Source organism: Strix aluco, chromosome 10 (genome assembly GCF_031877795.1).
Source record: "Strix aluco isolate bStrAlu1 chromosome 10, bStrAlu1.hap1, whole genome shotgun sequence".
Lineage (NCBI taxonomy): Eukaryota > Metazoa > Chordata > Aves > Strigiformes > Strigidae > Strix > Strix aluco.
In genome coordinates this window covers 5190307-5217753 of record NC_133940.1, presented here as the reverse complement: position 1 = coordinate 5217753, position 27447 = coordinate 5190307, and the positions used below count along the sequence as shown (strand labels likewise).

Here is a 27447-nt window from a genome sequence, read left to right as displayed (position 1 = left end):
TATATTCTCATTCTTTTGCTCTTTGTGTTCGGGAGAAAAAACTCACCCAGAGCAGGGACATGGAAGCATCCACAAGCAAGGTGTCTCACACTACTAATGGGAGAACTGGGAGAAGCCTGATGCTGCCCAGCCAGTCGCTGAAGTGGTCCAGTGTCAAGCATCAGCATATGCTGTTAGTACACGTCCTCCCCGCTTGCTGCCCTTGGAAAGTGCTTGCACATGTCATGCTAGAAGCACGTTCCTGCCCACAAGCTGTGGGGACAAGAAGTTGTGCATCAGATTCAAAGATTATTCTAAAACAAGATTATTTTATTTAGTTTATTTATTTACTCTGGAGAGTGTCTCCAGACTTTCTGCTATTATTAAGAGTGTTCCCTGGGACATGGAGCCAGCTGGGAGCAGCCCAGGGTTTGTCAGAGATGTTTACAGGCTGGGAGGGATGCATGGGATGTTGTGGAGAGGAAAATGCTCACCTGTGCAGGGCTGTGGGGGTGTGGAATTGCTGAACGCAGTTCTGTCTGCAGGGGGGATGCTTGGGCTGACCTCTGTTTTGCAGAAGAGGGAGACTGGAGGAGAGGCTTCCTGACGTGCCTCAAGCTGCACAGAGTGACCTACCAGCCCTTGAAAGAAATAACACCCCACTCCTGGGTCTTCTCCAATAAGTCCTGAGATTTTCCTGAACTGCAGCACCCCTGTAATACCTGCTTTGCTCAGCTCTGTGATTGTCAGCGTGGACCCATCAGATTCCCACCAGCCCACCTGAAATGCTGGCCATGCTTCCCAGGAAAGCAGCCTGCTTTACTGTACTGCAGCAAGGGATTTGCTTGGAGGTGCAGAGGGAAGGAGGCTGTATGAATAAAAACAAATATCAGAACAATAAAAGCTAGAATGAGACTGGCTAGGATGTTCATCTCTCAGCCCCAGTATTAATTAGGATTTTTCCAAAGTATCTCTCCAGCAGGGGAAAATGGAGGAACCTGTTTCCAAGTCTCTGTCTCCTCTATTTGGAGATGTTGTTGAATACCAGTGAAGTTGCAAAAAACCCCATTAAATCCTTGATTTTATCCTAATTTAAGAAGACATCTAAGACATCTTCATCTCATGGCTTTGCCTCTCTCTTTGGCATTTGTCAGAAAGCTGAGCTCTTAAAGAACACAGAGGAAGAAGCTCATAGATGGATACAGGAACCATGGGGTACCAACTCCTCTGTATCCCACTAACTGCACCCTTGAGAGGGGTCAGCTGAACTGCACACCCTAACTTGCTTTGAGCCATTTGAAAAGGATCTTCTGGCGGCACACTGTTTATTTAGTGTATAAAGTAACCTGAAAATACAAACTGATAATTCCAAGTTGTGTCATGCTAACCCTGTGAGTTTAAGCTGTTAGTCTGAAATTGGGTAGCCCTAACTCATATCTGCTCAGAATCCAGCGTGGAATTTAGTCTAGATTAGAGTTCCTGGGGCCAAATCCAACTGGAAATATGGGCTGATTCCCCATGTGTATGCGCATACACACAGAGGTGAGAGAGGAGGCACGGGGAGGAGCTAACAGGGTCAGACTGGATGCCCTCGCTGTATCAGGACATCAGGATGGGAAGCAGGGAGGTGCTCCAGGGCCACGAAGGTTAGGCTAGAGCAGCTGGGGCTGGGATGACCCAAGGAGCAGGGCTAAGGGTAGCACACAATGAGAACAGTGCCCAGCTCCCAGTTCTCTTGTGCTGGGAGCAGGCTGGTTTCTGAATCTGTTTATTTTCTTTTGGATTGAAAATTTGGGGGTTTTCTTTGAAATTACTTTTCACACAGAAATTCCATAGCTTTTCACTTAAACTATGTTTTTAAAAATGAAAGGGTTTGAGAGTGCAGTAAAATCTTTTTATTGTTTTATTTTTTTTTCTTCCAAGATGAAATATTCTTGTCAACTCCACATCCCTTTATTTCCCACAAATGCTCTTTTACAGGACAGGGGTTTTTTTCCGTTAAATATTTTCAGATTTTACCATTTTCTGGAATTGGGTTTTCAGCAGCATCTGTGCTGCTCGCATGAGGAAAACAAGGACTGATCAGTGATGTGGCAGGTGATGGCGGTGACCAAGGGCCAGCAGGGACATGCTGGAAGGCTGAGTTGGACACCAGCCCACACCTCTAGCAGCGGCGGCGCTGCAGGGCGTTCCTCAGCATTGGGTAAACTCACGTGATAGCAGTTAGGGTAGGCAGTCTGCCGGATTTGCCTTACGGGTAGTTTCATTTATTATTTTGTGACTGAAGTTTGATGTAATGTTGCATGCGTGCCAACATGTGTGTGCCACCCTACGTGTGATTCAAATGGCGTGACCTAACTGTTAGAGCGATTCCTCTTACTTCACTAGCTGTTTCTGTTGAAAACACTGAAAAAGCCCGTGCTTTTACAGAGAAGTTAACAACCTCCATGTGCTGCATAGCAGATGGTACAGTAATGTTGGAGGCGTATTTTACAATAACCTTTTTTCACACGGGGAAATTGAGGTATTGAGAAATCTCTTTCTGATGCTTGAGAATGAATCAGGGGCAGAGGGAAACTACAGGGGTGTGGGAGTTCAAGAAACAGCACTGCCATAAGTTTTAGGGGCTGAGCTCATCCTGCCAAACTTCAGCTATTCAGCCTTGATCTGCCTGGACTCTCCCAAGGTCAGTAAGAGTGTGAGGCATTTCCAGAAGACAACTGCTTCATATTGGGATCTCCCTCCAGAAGTGCCTACCCCTCTCCAATGACTGCGGGGAACCCATGGTCACACACCTCCCATTTGAATCACCTTGATCAGATGCCTACAGCCAAGTGGGCTCTGATTAATGCTCAGAGAAAGGTCTGAGCACTGTCCCACAGCTGATGAGTGCAGAGCCGCAGTCCTGCAAGGCTCCCTGGCATCAATGCAAACCGCACCTGATGGATACAGGTGCTAAAAGTCTTCAGGAACTGTCGTGGTTTAACCCCAGGTGGCACCTAAGCACCGCACAGCCGCTCGCTCGCTCCTCCGCAACAGCATGGGGGAGAGAATCTGAAGGGTAAAAGTACTCCCAAAAGCCAGAGCATTTTTGTATACATCTTGCCTCGGATAATTCTCAATGAAAATACCATGTAAAACGTAAATGCCAACATTTCCCAATGGGTTCCCCACCTAGAGGCAAGGGAGCCAGCTCAGCTAGTAAGTTGTTCCTTGTGAATAGCTGTACTAATAATAGCTACTGAAATTAGATCAAACCACAGGACAGTGACAATAACAGCTCAGATTTTTCAGAAGAGCTGAATGACTTGTGCACTACACCTTTTGCAAAGGCTGGCTATGAATGGCACAAGAGGAGCTCTTTAATGCTGATCCCTTCTGAAAATCTGGGCTTGACAACAAACACCAAACCCCTGGGATAGCTGACCCTCCATTCTCCCAGAATGTTAGCACTGGTTATCCCAGACCTGCATGCTGAACTTTACAGCAGGACATCTAACCTGAGCAGCCAGCCCAGAAGCGAGATCTCACAAATGACTCCAGTTAGGAGATAGAAATTGATAGTGGCATCTAACATGGATTTATCACTGCATTTTTAGTTGCTTTCTCCTACACCAGAGATACTGCTTAGGAGGAGCAATGTAAGCTTATACTGGCTCAAATGGGATTTGCAGGGGTGGGGAAGAACATGTCAAATGTTGCGTTATTTTGACCCCAACAGCTGGCAAGGAAAAGAAAATGGCCCCAAGCAGAATAATGTCATTTTCTTGGGCTGCCATTACCCCACCTTGTCCCTGCTGTGCCCATACTTCTTTGCCCACCTGTGGGGTCTCTTTCACTGTTTTCACAATCTGATCCATGCCTTCATCACCACACACCCTATATGCCCAAGCAGTGCCCAGTGCGATCTAGAGCATTCAGATGCTGGAATGGGCTCTCCTGTTTTCAGGCAGCGGCGATGCTTGCGCGCTTGGCTTTGAGGGCTGCTGCTATCCTAGCTCTATGTCTCCTCGTGGCTGTTTTGAATGAACCGTGGAAGCAATGCCATCACTTCGAATGCTCTGCATCTGTCCCCATTCAGAGATATGTTAAGACCTCATCCCCATCACCTTTGCTCATCCCCCTGTCTAAGCAGGGTGAAGGATCAGTCCAGAGAGTGCCTCGACCGCCTGATGGCAAATGCTCTTTTCTCATGATCTCATTCCTATGCAAGGGATGTTTTCAGTAACAATCACTCATCACCGGTTGGCTGACAGTGGAGCGAGGGCGAAGAAAATGAAGCGAGGAGTCGTGTGCTGCCCTGCTCTGCCTGCCCTCAGCAGGACATGCTGTCCAAGAGAGCGCGCTAAGAGCACCGCATCTATTTTAACAGCATGGTTTGAGAAGTCGGCTCTGAACCAGCAGCAAGGGCAGCGGAGGGAGGATGTGCTGCAGTCATAAAAATTCCACCAAGATCAATCAATAGAGGGAGGAGGAGAATAAGAGGGAGAGATGGCAAAGTCAGACATTGTTCATCTCTGCCCAGAGGAGAGAGTGAGATGATGCCTTCATGGTCATGGGGGTTTAACAGGAGTGAAAGGGAGCAAAGTCCAAGTCAGAGAGGTGCTGTCAGGAGCAGTCAACAGCCTTTAATATGGGCTGGTGGAACTGGATTTGGGGGTCTGGTTCAGACAGCCACTGAGTGCCAGACATGCTCCTGCATGGCACTAATTAGCACCTTCTCAGGCAGTCTGAAAAAGAGGGTAAGGAGTAAATTGGCTTGCAGCAGCAAGCAGCAGAACGGTGGGCTAATGATGTGGACTACTGCCAATCCAATCTAGACAGGAGCTGCCTCCCAGAAATGCTAGTTAGGGGTGAGCTAGGACACCCTCTCTCTTACCAAAACCAAAGGTTTTCATTATGGTGGAAACTCTGTTTTCTGTCTGCAAAAGACTAAAGATTTTGAACTGGTTGCACCAAGAGCTGGGTCCATAGCAGCCCCTTCCCCAGCTTCCTTTTCGCATCTTCAGCATCTTCAGCATGGTTTTTCATATAAACCATTTACTGTGTAAATCCTGCAGCAAGGGATGGATTCTCACTAGGTTTATGCACAACATTACTATTGCTATACGTACGAATTAGGTGTATGGAGCACTGCTGGGCTGTATCCTAACAAATAACAGAAAGAGCTGTCTGCTTGCCCTCTCTGGTAAGCTGGTGAGCAGCGTTCCTTGCCTTTGTTTGAAAGGTGGAGCTGAACTTAGGACTGGATTCAGCCAATGTCCATGCCTATGCTTAAAAGGAGTGTTTGGCTTGAGTTGTCCACCAAGAGGAAGCCCAAGCCCTTGTTTGTATGGTCTTGGCTTTCCAGGCATGGGTCAGGCAAAACATGCTACAGCTCAGCCCACTAGCCAACACACAGTCTTTGGCTCTTCCTAAGTGTGCCATGGACATCCTGACCCCAGGCTAAACATGAGCCTGGAAAGGTGTCAGTGGTCACCAACATCTGCTCTCAGACTTAAAAAGCGAATGTTCTGGCTGTCACTCTAAAATGGTGGCCTGCAGACCAGAGGACAGGGCTCTGCTTTGCCCGAATCCGCCTCAGAAAGACATGTTCTTCTTTCTCTTTCACAGGAATACACCATTGATATCTTCTTTGCTCAGACGTGGTACGACCGGCGCCTTCGTTTCAACAGCACCTTGAAGGCCCTCACGCTGAACACCAACATGGTGAGCCGCATCTGGATCCCAGATACCTTTTTTAGGAACTCCAAGCGGGCTGATTCCCACTGGATAACCACTCCTAATCAGCTCCTCCGCATCTGGAATGACGGAAAAGTGCTCTACACGCTCAGGTACATCCAGCAGGCACTGTGGCCGGCTGCTGAGGTGAGGGAACAAGGAGCTGGTGAAAGCAGAGGAGGTTTCCAGGTGTCCTGGGACAGAGTAGTGGAGATGTCTCCCTGAGCTGATGGGAGTACACATGCAGTACTAGTTGCAGAATGGGCTTCCTCTTCCCAGGATGAAGGCTTCCAGAAAATCAAACTGGTTTTCCATATTATACCTAGAAAAAAGTCAAAACTACAAATGGTTTCCTAAACCAAAATCCTTTAAAAGTTTATGTTGGTCAGTCCAGCTATCTCATTCTGGTAATAAACATTTGGCTTTTGTTCCCATAAATTCTCACTCCCATAAATGAATCTGAAAAGCTCACTAAACAAAAAGGCTTTTTGAATGTGAAAATTAGATGGTTTTTCTCACTTTGAAAATATCCAAACATATGTTTTATTTTGCTGCTGTTTTAAAATGTTCCTGCAAACAGACTGATCTTCAACAAATTAGTGTTTCTCTCTCAAGGAAGCGAGAATCCCGCTGTCACATTGTTGTGTTGGAATCAAACCACCTTCACCAACACAAAATCTCAGTCTCCCCCTCTCTCTCTCCCTCTCTCAGGCTGACGATTGAGGCTGAGTGCCTGCTCCAGCTGCAGAATTTCCCAATGGACACTCACTCCTGCCCTTTGGTTTTTTCCAGTTGTGAGTATACGTATTTTTAAAACAGTTTTAGAAGGCAAGTAAAGAAATCTCAGTAGAGTAAAACTCTTCTGGGGACACCATCCTCCCTTTTAGCTACATTTTTCACCTAATTTCTGACTCTCTTCCTGAGCCATTGCCTGTCATCCCTGAAGCATCTTCCCACTCCTGGGCTAGCAGAGATCTTCAGGGCCAGATTCACAGCACCTCTGAGTTTCTCCTTAGTTTGGGTGGACAGTTGGAGGTGATTATTCCAGTGACCTTCTGGTCACTCTGGACAGAATATATCCCTTCAGCTGGCAGACAAATGGCACCCATCCTGCCTGGCATCTTCCCCCTTCTCCCGCTCTCTGAGAGGACAGCTTGGCTCTCAGCCCAGAGACAGGACCACTTTCTGCACCCAAGGCCATCACAAAGGAGGGGTACTCAGACCTTCCCTCTCAGTCCCCACTTGTCCATTCTCATCAGCAGAGAGGGCTGCTGATATTGGCCCATCTCCACTGGTAATTTTGCAGTGAGCCTTTCTGCACCGAGAGGTTCCTGTCCTCATGCATTAGTTGGAAATCTGATTTAGTCATCTTAGCTGGGGTTCGTATCTCCTGCTTCCCCTGCCACTGAAGAGATACAGCTCACGTGGCTCTGAGGTGCTTCAGAGGGAGGCAGCATGCTGAGGAGATACCATCCCCTTGTCTCCCACCATCCTTCATTCTTTGCTAATTAACGGTACATGCTATACATGCTTGGTAATTAGAAACACACTTCTAGTTAGCTGCCAAGCTCTTGCTCCTTCCTTCCTCTGAGGAACTCTCTCGTAGTTGTCAAGGTCCCTGCTTCGCAGTAGGCTTGGTTCTTTGTCAAGAAAGCCAGAGCCAGGAGAAGCCATGCTCCAGCCTGCCAGGCCTTCTTCTCCACGGAGAATGCACCCCTTCTGTTCCATACAGAGATCAGCTCCCAGGGTGGGAGGTACAGACAGTCTGAGCAGCCACAGCCTTGCTACCTCCATGTTGGCACCTTTGTATTCTTGGTGTACTCGTGCCTGGGAAGGGAAGGTAGTCATAAGGAGTAGTGAAGGCCCCGTGCTGCCCCAGGGAGCTAAAACCCATAAAAATTTCAGGCTGGGGATGTCCTCTTACACCAACCCAAGTCTTACTCCCACCAGTGCAGTCCTTACAGAATCACAGAATTGTCTAGGTTGGAAAAGACCTTGAAGATCATCCAGTCCAACCATCAACCCAACATTAACAGTTCTCAACTACACCAGATCCCTCAGCGCTAGAAAGGCTCCGTTTCTAGCCCTGGTCTTCCCATCCCTAGGATTTGAAGCAGCCCACAAAGGGAGTTGCTGTCCCTACTCTCATTGCATGTGGGGGTGCCTAAGGGAATCTAAACAAAACGCATCAGAAATAACTGCCTGAAAGCTTCATGTTTACAAAACAGCTCGAGTGAGATGCCAGCACTTTTGCAGTCAGGGTGGTGAATGAGTAGAGGCACATGACATATTCTTTCACTGATGCCCTTGCCCCTTTTCCCAGATGGCTACCCACGTGAGGAGATTGTCTATCGCTGGAGGCGCTACTCCATTGAGGTCTCTGACCAGCGCACCTGGAGGCTCTACCAGTTTGACTTCACAGGGCTGAGGAACACCTCGGAAGTTCTCAGGACTGGGGCAGGTGAGGCAAAGGGAGACAGCCCACAGAAACGCCAGTGTCTTGGAGACCTCGTGGGAGGCAAAGGAGTCATCAGACAGTGCCACAGTGGTGGGGAAGAAAGGTCATTACAGCACAGTTAGAGAAACATAAGGATGAAAGGATGGACCTTTGCTAGAGGGAGCAGAAGTGATGAAGGGTGAGGGGAAGACAAAGCAGGGGGAGGCCAGAACCACTGACATCTGTGAACTGTGGGGTGACAATGCTGATGTGAATGAAGCTATCCCTAACTGAAGGGTCAGGAGAGAGGGGAGATGGAGCTCAGATCCCCTCTTGCTGCAGTATGTGCATACTATGTGATCCCTGGGTGGGGAAATCAGAACTTGCAGGTCTCAATCTTTCCTTCTGTAAAGTTGTGTGGGGCAGATGAACACCCGCATTATGCTTTAAGAGACAGGAACAAGGCTGCATGTGTGAAGAAACCAGGGAATGGAGGCCCTTCAGCTTCTCCTCGTCATAATAGCTCACATCCTCTTTCCTTCCCACAGACAACTGAGGAAAGCCTCTGGATTCCTGCAGGTGGGGTGAGCTCATGTTTTTAAGCCCTCTGAAGCAGCAAGTTCAGGTAGTGCTTCTCCCACTCTGCAGAAATCTGCTGTTGTCAACACCAACAGCCAGCCTCTAACCGGGGTAGAAAGGCAGCACAAACCGGAACAAGAAGTGGTGCAGTGAAAGTGTCTTGAATGCACCAGTGGCTGTCTGACATCTCTAATTCTCTTTTTTGGTAATTGCTTGCAAGCTCCATCTTAACCCTAGAGCTGTCGGGTGGCTTTCTTCCAATACTCGCTAGGAACTGCTGAAAAAGAGGAAGAACCTCAGCTGTAAGTTGCCAAATGAGCAATTAGGATGTACAGCACCACATGCCTTTTCCAGGGGCAGAACCAGAGTCCCGATGAATGTGACTGAAGGACACCTCTTTTGTCACAGCTCAGGTAGTTAGTTAGCAAGCCAGGCCATGTAGCTTGTTACAGCTAAATAGCTTCTATAGAAAAGAAACTCTTACAGCAATCAGCTGAAGATGAATACTCTCTTCCCTGCAACTTCTCCAGACAGTGTGCTCTTCAGTGTGCTTGGACACACAGGCAGGCCAGTACAAATGCAGCCTGGTGGCCACATAGCCAACCAGGCAGATTGCCAGCTGGGCAACCACAAAGTCAGCTCTTAAATTAGTCACAAAGGCATTAAGTCAGACAGCTACAGAGCCAGCCAGGTAACCACAGAGTCCACTAGCCACAAAACCAGCAAGCCAGTGACAATGCCAGTGAGTCATCAAACCTAATCAGCCAGCCACACAGCTGTCCATGAAGCTAAAAATCTGGGCAGCCACAAAACCAGCCAACTAGGCACTTAAAACAAGAAAACCTCATCAGAAAGACTCTAAATTCTGAAACTTTGCTGATTTTTGTGTTTTAGGAAGCCACATCTTATGATTCCAATGTCTCTGTTGCTTTTTCCCTAGGGGAGTACATGGTGATGACAGTTTCTTTTGACCTAAGTAGACGTATGGGTTATTTTGCCATTCAGACCTACATTCCCTGCATCCTGACTGTTGTTCTTTCCTGGGTTTCCTTCTGGATCAAGAGAGACTCTACACCAGCCAGGACATCTCTGGGTAAGAGACAGGTTGTTGCATGTCTGATGCTTGTCAAACTCTGCAAGGCTAGCAGAGTGGCAGTGTTGGAGTGCAAAATCTCCTAAAGCACTTCGGCATTTTCTGGCGTTATTCAGCTTACTGGAGGATAGTCCACTCGTCCATCTTTCTGTTAGTAACACTATCCTCAAGTTCAACCAAATCTCCAACTGTGCTGGTTTGGACTACTGGATTATTTCAGGACAGCACAACACTCTCATATCTTGATCTGAGACCCTTGCACAGCCTCTTCCAAGTTGACAATGTGGTAATCTCATGTGCTGAGAGGAGAGGGGTGAGCTGTGGCATTGCAATGCTGACCAAAGGGCTCCTGTCACATCCATGCATTCTGCATTTCCTCATGACTTTTCAAGGGCTCAGTGTAGGACCAGTGACATGAAGGTTGTAGGGTAATGAGCAAAGTTGCTCAGCTGTATCCATAGGGTCCCAAGTTCTGTCCGGATGTGGAAGCCCTGTAGGTACAGCCTTTCTCTGTCAGTCACACCACAGTGGGAGTCCAGGATGTGGCAACAGCTTTGCCTATTGTTTGGATTTTCTCAGCATACTGCAGTAGCTCTTTGAGGCAGGAAAAAGCTTATGTCAATTGAATCCTGCTCTGATAGGTGCTGGAGAGGTCTTTACAAATCTTTAATGCACTTTGGCTGTATTTGCATTTTGCAGCAAGCTCTGCGTCCCAGCGCTGTCCTTCCCATCAGCCCAGACGACTTTCCCTTTAATTGGAGGTGGCGTTCCCAGCCCTGCCTGCAGGCCTCTGCAGGGAGGAAGTGGAGAGGCGAGGGGCCATCAGCATCAGGCAGGGCTATTCAGAGCTCATCCATTCTGACCATCTCTCCCCACCTCCCTATCAAAATCAATTTCTTTGGTGCCCATGGAGAGAGCAGGAAGAGGAGTGGGGTGTCATTTCCAATGGAGGTGAGGGTACGCCGTAGTCCATGGCTGGGAAAGGAATGAAAAGCAAGAGGCAAAATTTCTGCACGGCTGACACCACTGTGGTGGCTGCCTCAAAAAGCAAAGGCAAGTTTCCCCAGGAGGGGGGCCCCTCTCTGTGGTAAGGGACTTCAGCACATCAAGAGTAATGTATTCTCTCCACAGCCCCTGTTGTACTTAATACAAATGATCCCCAGTACCTTTCAAGCCCGCCAGCCTACATTAGGGAGATGGAAACTGGACCAGTTCCATTGGCATTTCAAATACATGGGAATTCACATCACATCTGCTAATGCAAATACAGTAGGAAAATATGAAAATCTCTTGTCATGCTCCCACCCATTGAGGTGACCCCAGGAAAGGGTGGCAGGTGGATTTAGATGAATGCTAGAGAAGGAGGAACAGGTGGAGTTCCTGCTTCTTCTCCACATCCTAAAAAACAGTGGATGAGATCACGATACCAACTCTTGCAGCTGATCCCTTGTTGGCTCCTGATACTTTATGTCTGGAAACAGGTCTGTGAGCTTTACTGCTGCTGCAAAAACAATTCCAAGCCCCATTCAAGTCAAAAGAGATTGCTTATCATCTCCTACCCGCTTGCCCTCTACATCAAGAAATGGACAGATTGTAAAGAGCTGTCTCCGAAGAATAGCCATGAGCAGGTTGAAAGCTTATGGGTAAGAATTAGAGACCAAGGCAACAAAGAGAATCTTCTTGTGGTTGGTAGGTGGGGGGCCTATGGACGAAGCCTTCTTACTCCAGCTACAGGAGGCATCGCAGTTGCAGGCTCTTGTCCTGCTGGGGGACTTCAAGCACCCCGACATCTGCTGGAAAGGTAGCAGGGTGAGCTGTAGGCAATCCAGGAGACTCCTGGAGTGCATTGAGGAGAACTTCTTAAGCCAGGTAATAGACAGCCCTACCAGAAGGAATGTGGTATGGGACCTGTTGATCACCAACACAAGTGAGCTAATCAGTGAAGTCAAGATCGGAGGCTGCCTGGGCTGCAGTGATCCTGCACTGATGGAGTTCGCAGTCCTGAGGGACCCTGAATTTTAGGAAAGCAAACTTCCAGTTGTTCACAGGGCCAGTCAATAGGATCCCTTGGAAAACTGCCCTCAGGGACACGGGAGCAGAACAGAGCTGGCAGATCTTTAAGGACGCTTTCCATAGAGCTCAAGAGCTCTCGATCCCCAGGTGTAAGAAATCAGGAAAGGAAGGCAAGAGACCGGCATGGATGAGTCAAGACCTGACAGTCAAACTAAAAAACAGGAATGAAATGGCCAGGAAGTGGAAGCAGGGACAGGTATCCTGGGAAGAGTACAGGGACACTGCCTGGTTGTGTAGGGATGGGGTCAGGAAGGCCAAGGTGCAGCTGGAGCTGAGCTTGGCAAGGGATGCAAAGAATAATAAGAAGGGCTTCTATAGATATGTCAGCCAGAAAAGGAAGGTCAAAGAAAGCAATACACCACCGATGAACACAACTGACAAACTGCCAACCACAGACGAGGAGAAGGCTGAGGTACTCAACAAGTTTTTTGCCTCAGTCTTCACTGGCAACCTCTGTTCCCACACCCCTTTCGAGTGGATGGGCCGTAAGACAGGGACTGGGGGAGCAAAGTCCCTCCCACTGTAAGAGAAGATCAGGTTCGTGACCACCTGGGGAACCTGAACATGTGTAAGTCTATGGGACCTGACAAGATGCATCCCAGAGTCCTGAGGGAATTGGCTGACGTAGTTATCAAGTCACTCTCCGTGATACTTGAAAAGTCATGGCAGCCAGGTAAACTACCGACTGGGAACTACCAACCTGTCAGCCTCACCTCTGTGCCTGGGGAGATCATGGAACAGATCCTCCTGGAAGGTATGGTAAGGCACATGGAGGACAGGGAGGTGATTCAAGACAGGCAGCATGGCTTCACCGAGGGCAAGTCCTGCCTTCTGTGATGGAGTGACCACCTCAGTGGCCAAGGGGATTGCTGCAGATGTCATCTAGCTGGACTTCAGTAAGGCCTTTGACAAGGTCCCCCACAACATCCTTCTCTCTAAACTGGAGAGATACGGATTTGATGGGTGGGCTGTTCGGTGGATCAGGAATTGGTTGGATGGTCGCATCCAGAGAGTGGTGGTCAACAGCTCAATGTCCAGATGGAGATCAGTGACGAGTGGTGTCCCTCAGGGGTCTGTATGGGGACCAGCACTGTTTAATATCTTCATCAGTGACACAGACAGTGGGATCGAGTGCACCCTCACTCAGCAAGTTTGCAGATGACACCCAGCTGAGTGGTGCGGTTGACACACCTGAGGGACGGGATGCCATCCAGAGGGACCTGGACAAGCTGGAGAAGTGGGCCCATGTGAACCTCATGAGGTTCAGTAAGGCCAAATGCAAGGTCCTGCACCTGGGTCGGGGCAACCCCCAGTATCAACACAGGCTGGGGGATGAAGGGACTGAGAACAGCCCTGTGGAGAGGGACTTGGGGGTACTGGTAGATGAAAAGCTGAACATGAGCTGGCAATGTGCACTCACAGCCCAGAAAGCCAACCGTGTCCTGGGCTGCAGAAGGAGAGGCCAACAGGTCAAGGGAGGTGATTCTCCCCCTCTACTCTGCTCTGGTGAGACCCCACCTGCAGTGCTGTGTCCAGCTCTGGAGTCCTCAGTACAGGAAAGACATGGACCTGTTGGAGCTGGTCCAGAGGAGGCCACAAAAATCATCAGAGGGATGGAACACCTCTCCTATAAGGAAAGGCTGAGAGTTGGGGTTGTTCAGCCTGGAGAAGAGAAGGCTCTGGGGAGACCTTATCGCAGCCTTTCAATACTTAAAGGGGGCTTCTAAGAAAGATGGGGACAGACTTTTTAGTAGGGCCTGTAGCAATAGGACAAGGGGTAATGGTTTTAAACTAGAAGCGGGTAGATTCAGACTAGGTACAAGGAAGAAATTTTTTCCGATGAGGGTGGTGAAACATTGGAACAGGTTGCACGAGGAGGTGGCAGATGGAAACATTCAAGGTCAGGCTGGACAGGGCTCTGAGCAACTGGATCTAGTTGAAGATGTCCCTGCTCATTGCAGGGGGGTTGGACTAGATGACCTTTAAAGGTCCTTTCCAACCCAAACCGTTCTATGATTCCATGATTCTATGATGAGATTTGCATTGGGCTGAATTCATCCCGGGAGCAAATGCTCAAAGACAAAGGGAGAACAAGAAAGGAGGCGTTTGCATTCCAGCTTTGGTTCATATCAGACAGAAATAGCAGTTCTGTGTCATGTGAGACATTGCCATGCTTATTGCTGACTCAGCCAGACATCACTGACCAAATCCCAACTCGCCCATTGCCTGCCCAAAGCGATCCATCCAGTGTTATTGCCTCAGCACGTCCTTCCTCTGAACTCTCCTCTCATCGTCCAAGCAATTGTTCCTGTATACACACTTAAGCAGAGTCCAAGTTCCCCACTCCTTTACGAGTCCACACTGCTAGCCTGTCTGACACCTGAGTTTTGAACAGCTCTTTCTCGATAGAACATTGTCAGAGTTGTCAGGACCAGAGTCTGGCTGAGCAGAGCAAAAATGGGACCAGACAACCAGAGGAATTTCTCTCCCACAGGAAAGCAGAATTGGGGATGTTTTGGGGGCTGGATGCATGTAGAAGATAGAAATTCTCCTCTTCATTACTTAAACCAGCTCTTTTCTCTCTTAGGTATCACAACTGTGCTAACGATGACCACCCTGAGTACCATCTCCCGCAAGCACCTTCCCCGTGTTTCCTATATCACAGCCATGGACCTCTTTGTCTCTGTGTGCTTCATCTTCGTCTTCGCAGCTCTTATGGAGTACGCTACGCTCAACTACCTGGTGGGAAACAAGAAGCCACTTGAGCACAACAGGAAAGCCAGGCTGGTAGGTCAAAAGGGCCAGCAGAGGGGGATGCTGTTAGAACCCCAAGCTATCCCTCCTGAGCCTGCACTGGAAACTGCTGATGTGGTTTAGTGCCTGTGCTGTGTTCATAAGGTCCTCTGACCACTCTGTGTGCTGGGTCTGAGAACCTGAAAGGTGAGACACAACCAGAAAAAGCAGCTGAGGCTCCCCCAAAACGACGAGGTCCCTGTCAGAGCCAGACACCCTGTGCTTTCTTCAGAACTGCTGGAGAGCTTATCAGTACAGTTTAGGATGACTCCCATGACCACAAGTCCACTTTAAGACAAGGTGAGCCACTCCCAGGTTCTTCCTCCTGTACCGGTTTGATCTCTGTGGATTACAGAGGTCACAGAGATGCAGAAACCTATTTTCTTTTGTGGTGTGTCCATCAGAAGACCTGAGTGTGGGGACAGTGAACCCATAGTGGTTGTCATACTCCTGAGATCTACCCAAGCTCATGGCAGGTACTTCTGACACATCAGCTGAAACAGGCCTCTGAATTGGGACAGAACTGAAACCAAAAAAGATAGATCTCTTCTGTGCCAGTCTCATTTCCCAGCACAGGTGGAGAGAACTCTTCCATGAAGCTGATGATAAGCCTCTTCTCCTGGGCCAAGAGGTTATGAGTCACACACAGCCTTTCCCTGGCTTTTCTCCAGCATCTGACAGCAACCAGAAGACACATCTGGACTGTGTGCTGTGTCTTCAGAGACAGCTGAGCTCCAGGGAATGAGGGAAGAGGCTAGCACATCTGAAATCAAACAGGTCCTGTTTCTGCACTGTTAGTGGCAGAGATGGGGAATCAGAGCAAGTAGATCTTTGCTAAGGCTATGCCCTAGGGTGCCAGGAAGGAAACTCATAGTCTTGCAGGGAGCTTCCAGTCCCCAGTATGCCAAGGTGGTGATTTACAACCAGGTACAGAGATGGAGGATGATCAGTCACCCCTCTCCACTGAACTGCACCTATGCTATAAACTGATCTATTGTCAGTGGGATGGGGTTTGGTGTCTAGAACATTTTTTCTTCTGTTTTCCTTCCCTTTAATCCACCTACCCCTTCTCATTACAGCCACCTGCCGGTGCACAGGTGATGCCATCCTTTACCACCATCAACATCAACAACATCATGCACTGGCCCCCAGAGATAGAGGAGGATGAGGATGAAGACCCTGGCTCCCCGTGCCTGGAAGGAAAGGAATGTGAGAGGTTCTTCTGCTGCATTGAGGACTGCCAGACAGGAATGTGGCGTGAGGGGAGGGTCCGCATTCACATCTCCCGCCTGGACTCCTACTCTCGCGTCTTCTTCCCCACCGCCTTCCTGCTCTTCAACATTGTCTACTGGATTGCCTATCTCTATCTCTAGCCATTCTTTGTCCTCAGCTGGAATGGACTGGAGACCAGCAAGATGGGCACAGAGAGCTCAAGGAGCATAGAGAACAGCATCTCTCCCGTTGTAGTCGATTGTTGGTCTGAACAATCCAACCTGGTGATTCCCTCTCCCTGCTCTCTCATCTCTTCTGAGAAGAACCAGACAGCTTTTTTTTAGCCTTCTAACATATCTTTTTAGAGAATCTACCATTCCCAAACAACCCCCTCTCCAGCACCACCAGCATTTTACTCCTTGTAAGATTGCCCCAAAATGTCCTGTTCCCATCTCAAACATTAGGGGTTTTGTCAAAAACTAAAACCTTAATGCATTTCATTTTTCCATCCAGTCCTACCCCTAAATTCCATGGGAAGCGATGGCAAATGGAGTTTTCTGCATAGTTATTAAGACTGCAGAGGAAATAAAGTAGATCTTACAACTTCTGCACCACTTCCACCAGAATAAACTTTGTCAAGTCTAAGATGAGAAGGAAAGAAGTGTGAAAGAGGGCAGCAGTACAGCTTTTCCACAGTAGCTAGGCTCGGCTAAAATGTTTTGAACCTGCCCAGAAGCTGGCAGTGGCACTGACAAGGATGGAGTAGCTGCAAGCCCTGTAGAATATCTGTGGAGCATTCCTCATGGATCACTCCACTTGTTGTACCAAGTGGCACCCAAGGCATCCACCCACTGAGGCCTTGCTGATTCTCATCAGATGGTGGTAAAAACCACTTCACAAGTTTGAAGGGCCCATCTGCCTTACTGGAGCAGACTCTTCAGGGCTCATGGTGACATTCTACTTTGTGATCAGGACTATGCAGCTTACATTGGGCATAGCCAAAAGAGGGAGAAAGTCCTTATGCTACAAAGACCAGAAGCAGTCTCATGAGCCTGTTGGAGGTGGCTTGGTTTGACCTGTCTCCTGTGAGCTGGGCCCTACTGTACCATGTGTCACAGCAGAGCAGTGCTCTCCTTCACAGTGACACTTGTAGAAACCATCAGATCTGTGTTTGGGAGTAGGTGCTAACGTGAGAAAGGAGTACTAGAAAAGGGAACACGATCAGCTACCAGTGGTGGGGAGACAGCATTCCTGAAGCTCAGATGTGTTTCCTTCTTTTTTTTCATAATTACATAAAAATACAGACTTCACTAAAACTGTATGGCTCCCCCCAGTTGCCACCAATACTTGGCCCTTCCCAGAATCAGGAAACGGAGCGAGTCATCCTTGCTAGATTTCAGGAAGGTCAGACATAGTGAGATGGTTCCTTATGGTCCATCTTAAAGGGATAGAGAAATGCATAATACAGTCTCAGCTGCAAAGAAACTGCGTAACATAGAAGAGGCAACTCAGAGCCAAAGTCCATAATGTGTAAATCAGCTGCCTCCCCATTTATACCAACTGGCGATGTGTCCCACAGCATGGTTGTGAAAAGCAATGTGCCATTAATAGGTACTTACTGTGTAAATTACGAACAACACAAAAATCTTTTTAAAAACAGCATGGTTTAGAAACAATTAGTACTTAAAAAGCTTGTCACCAGAAGAAAGCTGGCATGGCTGCAGAGAAAAAGTTAGGAAAGGCTGGCTCAGAGGACAGCTAACAGGGGCAGGAGGTTTTACATATTCTTAGAGAGCAATTTGATCTGGTTTAAAGACGGATTTTGACACTGTTAAATCTGATCTGAATAATGAAGTGTCATGTTTAATTCATTCATAAATACAGCCTTACCTTGGTTCCAGAGGAACAGCTAGAGCGCCTAATCAAGTATACAATAGTACAACCCTCAGCTAAGTATAACCTAATGGGGTCAGACCAGCATAGCTCTGGAAGGGGAAATTGTGCCTGTCTAACCTGTTACAGTTCTTTTAAAATAACAAGTAAGAGATAAAGGTTACCCAGAAGCATAATTTGCTTAGCTATTCCGACAGCTTTTGAAAGGATGGAAAGAAATTATGGCGGGTGGTTCTAACTGAGGAAATTGATTTAGCAAAAGAATTATTAAGGAGGTTCTAATTAGAGGAAATTAACTGAGGAGAGGGGAAAAAAGAATTGTTAAGGAGGTTCTAATTAGAGGAAATTAATGTTTTAGAGAGAAAGACACAAAGAGGGAGAAGTCTAAGAAAAGAATCAAAACAATTTCCAGACAAGAAGAGCTGCTGGGTGACAGTGCCAACTCCCAGCCAAGCGGGTTGATGTTCTGCTCCTAATAGCAAAGCGCTATTAGATGTAGCAACAGAAAAACTGCCTATGACTCAACCGTACACCGACAGGGAGTTGGATTAAACAGGGTCCTGTGATCTCTGTGGGGAGCCAAAAGGAAAGAGCATCCTAGATGAAAACTGGCTCACACGGCAGACTCTGAGTGAAGCATGTCTTCACATGTCAGAAGGCAGCTGCTAGTATGTGCACGGGAAGGGGCACCCCGGCGGCAAAGCAGGGCCCGTGCCAAATATGCTCATTAACAGTACAGTGACATAAAAGGTGTGCAGGCTATGTAGGCTGCAGCGAACACAGGCAGCAAAATGTGGAAGGGGATCATCTGAGAAAGGCATGGTGGAAGGGAAAATTTAACATCCATCTGCAAAGGAGTCCAAACATCTGCAATTCACTGTAGCTTTGAAGCACTTGGGAGCCTTGACGGACACAGATGGTTGTCATGGGCACTGGAGTACAGACTTCAGCCCCAGGAGCAGCAGCTTGTTGAAATTCAACCTTTTACAGAATCAGCCAGGAGAGAAGCAGGGTGTACAAGAGACCTAAGAGGATGACAGGGACTTGGGCAAAGCAGACTTGAAAGATTATAAGATTTCACCAAAAAAAGATAAAGCCAACACACACCTAGGTAATTTAACCAATGATGGAGGATTTGACAGAGGAAAATAGCCTAGCGTGGGCTGGAGCACAAGGAAGCTGATTACTAAGGCTGGGGAAGGAGGAGGGAGGGGGCTTTTTGGCTTAGGGAAATCTGTGCCCATCATAAATAGCTCAATAAATAAAGGCATGCACGAATTCAATCATGTTTTAAAGTTTCTACAGTATCTCAAAAAAGGAAAGCTAAGAAAAGCCAGGAAGAAAAATCCACCATTTTTTGGAACTACTTTGCAAAGCTCCAGTTCCCTGGAAAAAGGTTTCCCTGCTATCAGCAGGAAATCCATGGCACAGAGACATCCAGGAGCCATGTGTGGCCCTGCTCAGCAAGACAGTGGGAGCTGAGCCCCACCGGTCCCCTCCTAGATCATCATAAACCACCTGCTTTTCCCTGCATGCTGTAGTTTCTGCCATCACGCTGGAGTGGGTTATGTTACCACAGCATCTTTCAGCCCAGGACAGCTATTGCCTTTCCACCAGCGTCTGACTAGCTCACTCCAGGGGACACAGCCCAGGAACACAAGGCAGGAGACACCTGCACGGCTGTGAGACACCTGGGTGGCTGCGCTGCCTCCTCCTATCACGTAGGTTTCAACTTTCTTCCCTGCCCGGAAACTTGGTGGAGGAGCCGTGTATTGCCGCGTCACAGGACGTGTTCACACTGGGCTTCCCTCACCTCCTCCCTCCCCTTCCCGGGAACAGAAAATCACATTCTCATCCCCGGCACCTACAGAGGACCTCTGTCAGACAGCTACTACATGACAAGTTTCCTTGCTGGTGGCCCGAGAGTGCCTGATGCTGGCTATCATGGCTGATCCTGTAGCAGAAGAACACGCATCCCAAGCTAGTGAACTTTGCTGTGAATGTGGCCAGTTCATCTCTTGCTGGACAATCATCTCCACAACTCCCACGATGAAGTGGACAATGCCACATCTGCCTTTAGGCTCTGCTCCAACCTATGGACACCCTCTGTGGACATAGGTACTGTTTAAAATGCCTTGAAAACTTCATGCAGGAATATAATTTTTGTCCTGTGGCTCGGATAAAGCTCTCTTTCCAGCAGTGCCACAAGTCCAGCCTTCTAGTATGAAACCTGTCGGATAAGCTGATTGTCTTCTGTCCTTTAAAGGCAGAGTGTCAGCAGAAAATGCAGCAATGTGAACTAGAAGCTCATCTGCAGAACAGGTGTCCTGGTTTCAAGAAATACAAATCTGAACTACAGCGGAAGAACAATTACATTTCGAAAGGGAAGGAACATCCAAGGTGGAGACAAACACACCCAAGGATCCAGAGGTACCAAGTGGAGGATCGTCACTTGTGGTGGAAAGCTCTGCAGCTGCTGTGGTATCACTAGGGGCCGCAGAGCCTGGACTGGTTAATCCAGCTTCTGAGGAGACTAAAGACGACCTTCCTCAGCAAGTTAGTCTTATGGCTGAACCAAGCACAACTGAAATTCACCGAGAAGACCCGGAGGAAAAGTTGAGGATAGGTGAGGGTAGACTCGCAGATTCTGTCATTGCTGCAGATGGAAGAATAGCACCTGGGGACCATATTCTTGAGGTGAATGGTGTCAACACCAGCAGTGTGACTCACTGCCAAGCTGTCGCCTTCCTGTGCCACCCAGGGCTCAGTACTGGGGCCAGTTCTCTTTAGTGTCTCCATCAGTGATCTAGACAAGGGGATCAAGTGCATCCTCAATAAGTTTACAGGTGACACCAAGATGGGTGGGAGTGTTGATCTGCTGGAGGGTAGGAAGGCTCTGCAGAGGGATCTGGACAGGCTGAGGCCAATTGCATGAGGTTCAACAAGGCTCAGTGCTGGGTCCTGCACTTGGGGCACAACAACCCCCTGCAACACCACAGGCTTGGGGAAGAGTGGCTGGAAAGCTGCCTGGTGGGAAAGGACCTGGGGGTGCTGGTCGGCAGCCGGCTGAATGTGAGCCAGCAGTGTGCCCAGGTGGCCAAGAAGGCCAACGGCATCCTGGCTTGTATCAGCAATAGCGTGGCCAGCAGAGACAGGGAAGGGGTTGTCCCCTTGTACTTGGCACTGGTGAGGTCGCACCTTGAATACTGGGTTTAGTTTTGGGCCCCTCACTACAAGAAGGACATTGAGGTGCTGGAGCGTGTCCAAAGAAGAGCAGTGGAGCTGGTGAAAGGTCTGGAGCACAAGTCTTATGAGAGGCAGCTGAGGGAACTGGGGGTGTTTAGCCTGGAGAAAAGGAGGCCCAGGGGAGACTTTATCACTCTCTACAACTACCCCAGAGGAGGTTGTAGCAAGGTGGGGGTCGGTCTCTTCTCCCAAGTAACAAGTGATAGGACAAGAGGAAAGAGCCTCAAGTTGCACCAGAGGAGGTTTAGACTGGATATTGGGAAAAATTTCTTCACTGAAAGTGTTGTCAAGCATTGGAACAGGCTGCCCAGGGAAGTGGTTGAGTCACCATCCCTGGAGGTATTTAAAAGATGTGTAGATGTGGTGCTTAGGGACATGGTTTAGTGGTGGACTTGGCAGTGTTAGGTTAACAGTTGGACCTGATAATCTTAAGGGTCTTTTCCAACCTAAATGATTCTGTGATTCTAACATCTGGGTAATGATGGGGACTGGAAACGATGATCTCAGCATTTTTGGTTTATGGCTTTTGTTTGGAAGATAAAAGTCAGGAAGAAGGTTGATCTCTCATTTCTCCGTCTCCGATTTCTATCCTTCCCCTCCAAATTATGCCATGTAAGGGACCATTTTTAGACTGTATGCTCTTCAGGGCAGGGACTCTTTACTGTGTGTTTGTACAGGGACTAGCACACTAGGGCTTGATCCTTAACTGAGATTTCTGGATGCTACTTATTATAGAAAATAAACAACAGTATGGACTACCTGTCTTCAACACCACTGTCTATCCACACCTTGTAAGAAGGCTAAAAATTGTCCCCTATCCCCCTCCTGATGAGGTTACATTTTTATTTCGCCAGAGAAAAATATGTTGTTGGAAAGTAGGGAAAAATGTTAGTCTGATATTTTTGGGGTGGGAGGATTTTTCAGATTTTTTTTTTTTTTAAAGAAGTTGCTTCAAATCAACACTGCTCAGAAGCAGTCTTTACCATTTAAAAGCATTGTTTCTAATGCAAGAGAAATTCTTGCTTGATCCCCTCAGTCTGTAGCCATTTTAAAGCAAATACTGTTTCCCTAAGTGTTGGGGTTTGGGGTTTTGGTGTTTTTTTTTTTTGGGGGGGGGGGAGGTGGCATTAATATTTAGTGGACTTTATTTTGGCCTTTCTGCTCCCCATCTAATGCTGGTGACTTCTGGGGTGATCATACTCCAAAGGACAACCCCAGCTCTGAAGAAGGCCTCCCCCAAGAGCCACCCAGCTCCTGTCCCCAAACCGCACGGAGGAGCAAAGGCCAGAAGCGTCTGCACGGCTGCTGAATCCAGCCCTAGGCACACACAGCCATGCATGTGCAACCTTACCCTTCTCTCCTTTGGAGCAGCGCTCATTACTCATGCCTGATGTGCTACAGAAATTAATTGGCCTCTCACCATTCCCTCCACTCCCACCTCCTCGCAAAACGCTGTCTTCCTGCATCCCACAGAGCCCCACCATGCTGCCGCCGCTCCCTCGGCCTTGAAACCCCATTAAGATTTCCCCTGAATATCCAATTTACCAAGGCAATAAGGGAGCACTGATGCTAATGAAAAAGCCCCCTCCCAACCATTATAAACACCACAAGATCATCCTAACACACAAAGCATCACGCCTGAGGATGGCCTGCCCTGAAAGCCTCCTCCACCTCTCCTCTACACCCACGTGTCCTTCACAAACTTGCCGGGGGATGTGGCCCCGCCATCGTCTCACCTCACCCACAACACGGAGGAGGGCTCAGCCATCTCCAAGAGGCCGCAGCCCACGCCACTTCCCGCCCCCTTATGTTATTTCTTCTCCTTAATCTTCCTTTGGGGGCTTGTCTTCTGGGTTTCGTCCTGCCCCCCCGTCCCGGGCCGCCCAGGGTTCTCCCGACACACGTCGCCGACAGGCGCCTGGCCCGGGGCAGCTTCTCCCGCGCAGGCGCGGAGCGAGGCCGTGGCCGGGCTCCCCCCTCCCGTCCCGTCGCCGTGGAAACCATTAGGCCGGGGCGCTGCCGCCGGTGCTGGAACTATAAAATCATCGTATTTCTAACGCGATTTCCCGCCGCCCCCCCCCTTTCTTTCTTTCTTTCCCCACTTTTGAGGTGTCGTTATTTTTATCTGAAGAGCAGCGAGGGAGGGCGCTGGTTCCTGAGGGAGGCCGGGGTGCCCTGCACGCTGGGGCAGAGGGCCGGTCGCCTCAGGGGAGAAGCTCCTTGCAGGCACAGCTCACACCTTCCCGGAAAGGGAAAACAAACAAATAAACCTCCCTCCTACTTCCCTCTGGCACACATTATATCCCTTCAAGCTTTGAGAGTTCCCAAAATGCTAAAAACATGGGGGGGGGGGGGGGGGGGGGCAAGCAGAGGGAGAGGAGAAAGTTATATTAAGTTGTTACTTTTTATATTCCTAAAATACATTCATTATAATTTGACTTCCTCTTAATGCCTCAGATTTATAGGCTTTGGGAAGATTGAATTTAAAGAGAATGAGTGTGGCCAAAAATGTTTCAAGCTGTGCATAAGGGCAAGGGGGGAGACAGCCCCGGCATGGCTGGGATGGGAGCTGCCACCCCGGGCCTGTGTCAGGGTGACCGCCACACCAGGCCGATTTGTTGTCTTTGTCTCGTGGAAATGGCATCCATCGCCTGACAGCACAGCACAGCTCCTGGCAGCCCCTGAGGTACCTGCTGTGAAGTGTGGGGGCATAACATGGCTCCCAGTGTTCCCATCAGACTGGGGGAGGAAACTCGGGTACCCAGGGGAAATGCCCTATTGCCTGCAGACCTTCAATAAAGAAGTGTGTTTGGGAAAAATACTGCGTTTGGGTTTTTTTAAGGATTGTGCAGGAGAAAATCGACTCAATTGTCTGTCAGAGGAATCTCAGGTCTTTCAGGTTGGGTTTTTTTGTTGTTGATGTTACTGATTCTTTATATTGCTGCCTGGCATGGTTTTACCCCTCTCTCCTTGTTTTTTCCCCTTCTCCCCACACCTTCCAAAAAAGTAAATAATAGAGTCCAGGCCTCATCCATCCCAGCTACACTTCTGGCACCATCTGAGCCCATATGACAATAACAACACCACAGGATGGAAGAGAGCAATCGAAGCCTTAATAGTTGCTGTAAGCAGGTCGGCATAGCAACATCTCCAGAGAGAGCTCTCCATGGGGTCATTTCCATTCACTTTAAAGCCCACTTGGGCTGCTAGAGTGCTATAAAACGGACTCAGAAAAGCTGTTAATTAGGATTAGCAGCTTCAGGAACATCAAGCCACAGTGCTCCAAGCTGAGCCATTTATCTGAGAAAACTCAGGCCTCTTGAGTGCCTTCTTAACCGAGGCACAGGACACCACATGTCAAGGCAGACAACTCTGAAATCAGATGGCAGAGCCACCCGGTCATCTATGAGAGAAGGTTCCTACCCTGGCTGCTGAATGATACTGCAGCACTTCTGCGATCAGATCGCCCTTTGCTGGATTCGAATGGTTGGCAGGTCCAAGATGCACCAGCCAGGTTTACAGGAGCAGGGGAGAAGGCACAGACCCATCTTATCAATCCAAGTTGCATGTGGTGCGAAATCCACAGGGCATATGGTGGGTGCCCCTGGGTGAGGTTTCTGGATGATACATATCCCATGACAGGTCTGTAGGGCTCCAAGAGAAAGCAACCGCAGTGCACAAAAGATGGCACCTGTGCGTGTCAGCATGCTCTTTCAAGGCCAGTCACAGACTCCATGGAATAACAAAGTAGTGACTTGTGTTTCACAGCTGCTGGGATAGGACTTTCAGTCTATTGCCATAAGCTTCCTGCCCTTCATCAGTCTGCGGCGTGAAAGGCCCAAGGAAGGTGATAAGTCCCTCATGTGTAGCAGTAACACGGAAATCCAGCTTTGCAATAGCTTCTGTCACACACACGAGCAAAACAGGCTGTAGGGAAAGGTTGAGCCATTGCTAGGCTGCCATTGGGCTGATTTGCATCTCTCGTGTCACTGGCCCTTACAAACCTCCTAAGGCAATCTTTTCTGACACCTTCCCTTTCCAAATGCAAGGTGAAACACACGTGTCTCCCTCACATTATTCTGCTTCTCTCGGTGTTCTCATCTCCTCAGGGTAAATCGTGAATCATAGCCAGGATGAAGGCAAAACTTCCCATCTGGGAGTGGAGTACTAGCTTCCTTGCATACGCCACTCTTCCTGGAGAAATACTATTAGGTCTGGTCAAAGAAATACCTGTGGCAGCAGTTCAGGCATTCACACTGCAATCTGTTTTTCAAAATCACACTCTTCAGGGATGCTGGTAGCCATGCTTTCAGCTGTGTCTATCATAAAGGGAAAAAAAAGTCTTTTACCATATTGACAGCTGGACCAGGTTCAGGCAGATCTGAAATCAGTTTTAAGGCAGAACTGGGCCTACACCCTTCTCCCATTTTAGCCATAGAAATTCCCAGTAGCCTCAAAGAATATATATGGCAGCAGAGACTCACCAGATCAGAAAAACAGAAATCCCTACCCAAGAGTTTACAGTCTGCATCTTAAAAATGGTAGGTACCTGCTGTGGTCCTTGCCATAATGGAGATCTATTGCTCCTCTCCAGGAATTGTCCTTTACCGACCAACCCTTCTATTACAGAGCTTCAGCCAGCCCCCAGCAGTGTCCAACAGAGATCGACATCTCAGGGAAAAAAGTCAAGACAACAGGTGAGAAGAACAAGCTGTAGGAAGAATTTAGTAAGCTAGAACTATCACACCTCGAAAGAATGTGTACGATGCTAGGTGACTAAATCTGTGGGTAAGACCATATGTTGGTGCTTTACCCAAGCCGGTAGAATCATGAAATCATAGAATAGTTTGGGTTGGAAACAGGCTTAAAGAACATCTAGCCCAACCCCCCTGCTATGAGCAGGGACATCTTCAACTAGATCGGGTTGCTCAGAGCCCTGTGCAACCTGACCTTGAATGTTTCCAGGGATGGGGCATCTACAACTTCTCTGGGCAACCTGTTCCAGCGTTTCACCACCCTCATTGTAAAAAATTCCTTCCTTATATCTAGTCTGAATCTACCCTCTTTTACTTTAAAACCACTACCCCTTGTCCTATTTTAGTACTAAACCAAAAAGCAAAAGGAACTGCACAACTCTGTGAAACCGTCTCAAAGTCCCTGCATGCCCCCTCTGCCCAACACCACTGTGAGCCTAACAGCTGAGCAGAGAAACATGCCAGGCTCATTCAGGCATTTCTCATTAGTTTCCCAAGATTTCTCAATATTCTGCTTCTCAAGATATTCATCTGGCAGCAAATTATAGATGAGGGAAAAGCATCTCTCCCTAAGCCATCCAGAGAACACAGAACGACAAAGCAAAATCATAACAGACAAGGAAAGTTCTTGTGAGTCATCATCTTCCTTCCTTTCCTTCTCCCTTTCCAACATTGCTGATAGCCCTGGGATTGTTCCACGTACCCTGGAACCAGAAGGTACCTATTCCTGCTGCAGGCGTAAATCACTTCACTCCAGAGGAGAAAAGAGGATTTTTAAACACGGCAAGACTTCTACTTTCATTTTACATAAGCAAAGGAAGAAAACAGCAATTGCATCTTTGTTTCTCTCTACTTAGGCACCTTGTACATGCTTTTCTGAGATTGATGACCCAGTTATGCCAAATGAAGGAAATAAAATAACTATTCCTTTCCCAAAACACTTAAAATCGTGCCCAATATGATCCCCCCAAAAAATACCCCAAACCAAACCAACAAAAAAACCCACAAAACAAAACCAAACAAAATAAACCAAGCAAGTGGATTCATCAAAGAGAACACAAGAGCAGTTGTGATCAGTGGAAAACAAGCCAGGGTGGCTACGTATATATGAAGTCACATGAAAGGAAAACAGCCTGATGTCTGTAGAACAGAGAACATGTTTTTGTCAAATCTTCAGATCCATATGTCCAAACTGCAAATCATTTTCAATGGCATTGATTTTGCTGTATCCTACCACATATTTCAAATTATGGCTTGATCACCAACTTTCACTGCTCAGAAAGGAAGATAAAAACTTGCTCTAGGCTGATACATTTTAAAGAACCATTTCTGATTTCTTTGGCCAAGTTTTCAGAACAAATACATTTGTCCTTGAGATGAGTTTTATTTGATCTGCATTGATATTCACAAAGTAACCCACTTCTCCCTGGCTGAAGAGACTGAAATGTTTGCTACAGAGATTTCAGATAAGCCATTAATACATGTTGCTGGGTTTAGGGGTTATAGGGTCACCATTCCACGTGGACTATAGGCAGCCAACATTTCTACAGTGTTTAGGACCTGAATTTAAATTCAGCACCATATGTTTATATTAGGGGGAAACTCAGCAGGTTGAAACATAGTTCAGCATATTTCTAACATATTTTTCTCAATGCATTCTTCATCTC

General features: G+C 48.1%; 1 protein-coding gene across 1 annotated transcript in view; it reads left to right on the top strand.

Moving 5' to 3' along the window:
• The window catches only part of LOC141927828 (gamma-aminobutyric acid receptor subunit gamma-4), a 42883-nt gene extending 21099 nt beyond the window's left edge, over positions 1-21784 (top strand). Inside the window, exons 4-9 of the mRNA XM_074835123.1 lie at positions 5593-5813; positions 6412-6494; positions 8024-8161; positions 9657-9809; positions 14470-14669; positions 15755-21784. Coding sequence (XP_074691224.1) covers positions 5593-5813; positions 6412-6494; positions 8024-8161; positions 9657-9809; positions 14470-14669; positions 15755-16048 — 1089 coding nt within the window. The 3' untranslated portion in view covers positions 16049-21784. The remainder of the gene's footprint in view (positions 1-5592; positions 5814-6411; positions 6495-8023; positions 8162-9656; positions 9810-14469; positions 14670-15754) is intronic.
• Positions 21785-27447: the final 5663 nt, after the last annotated feature.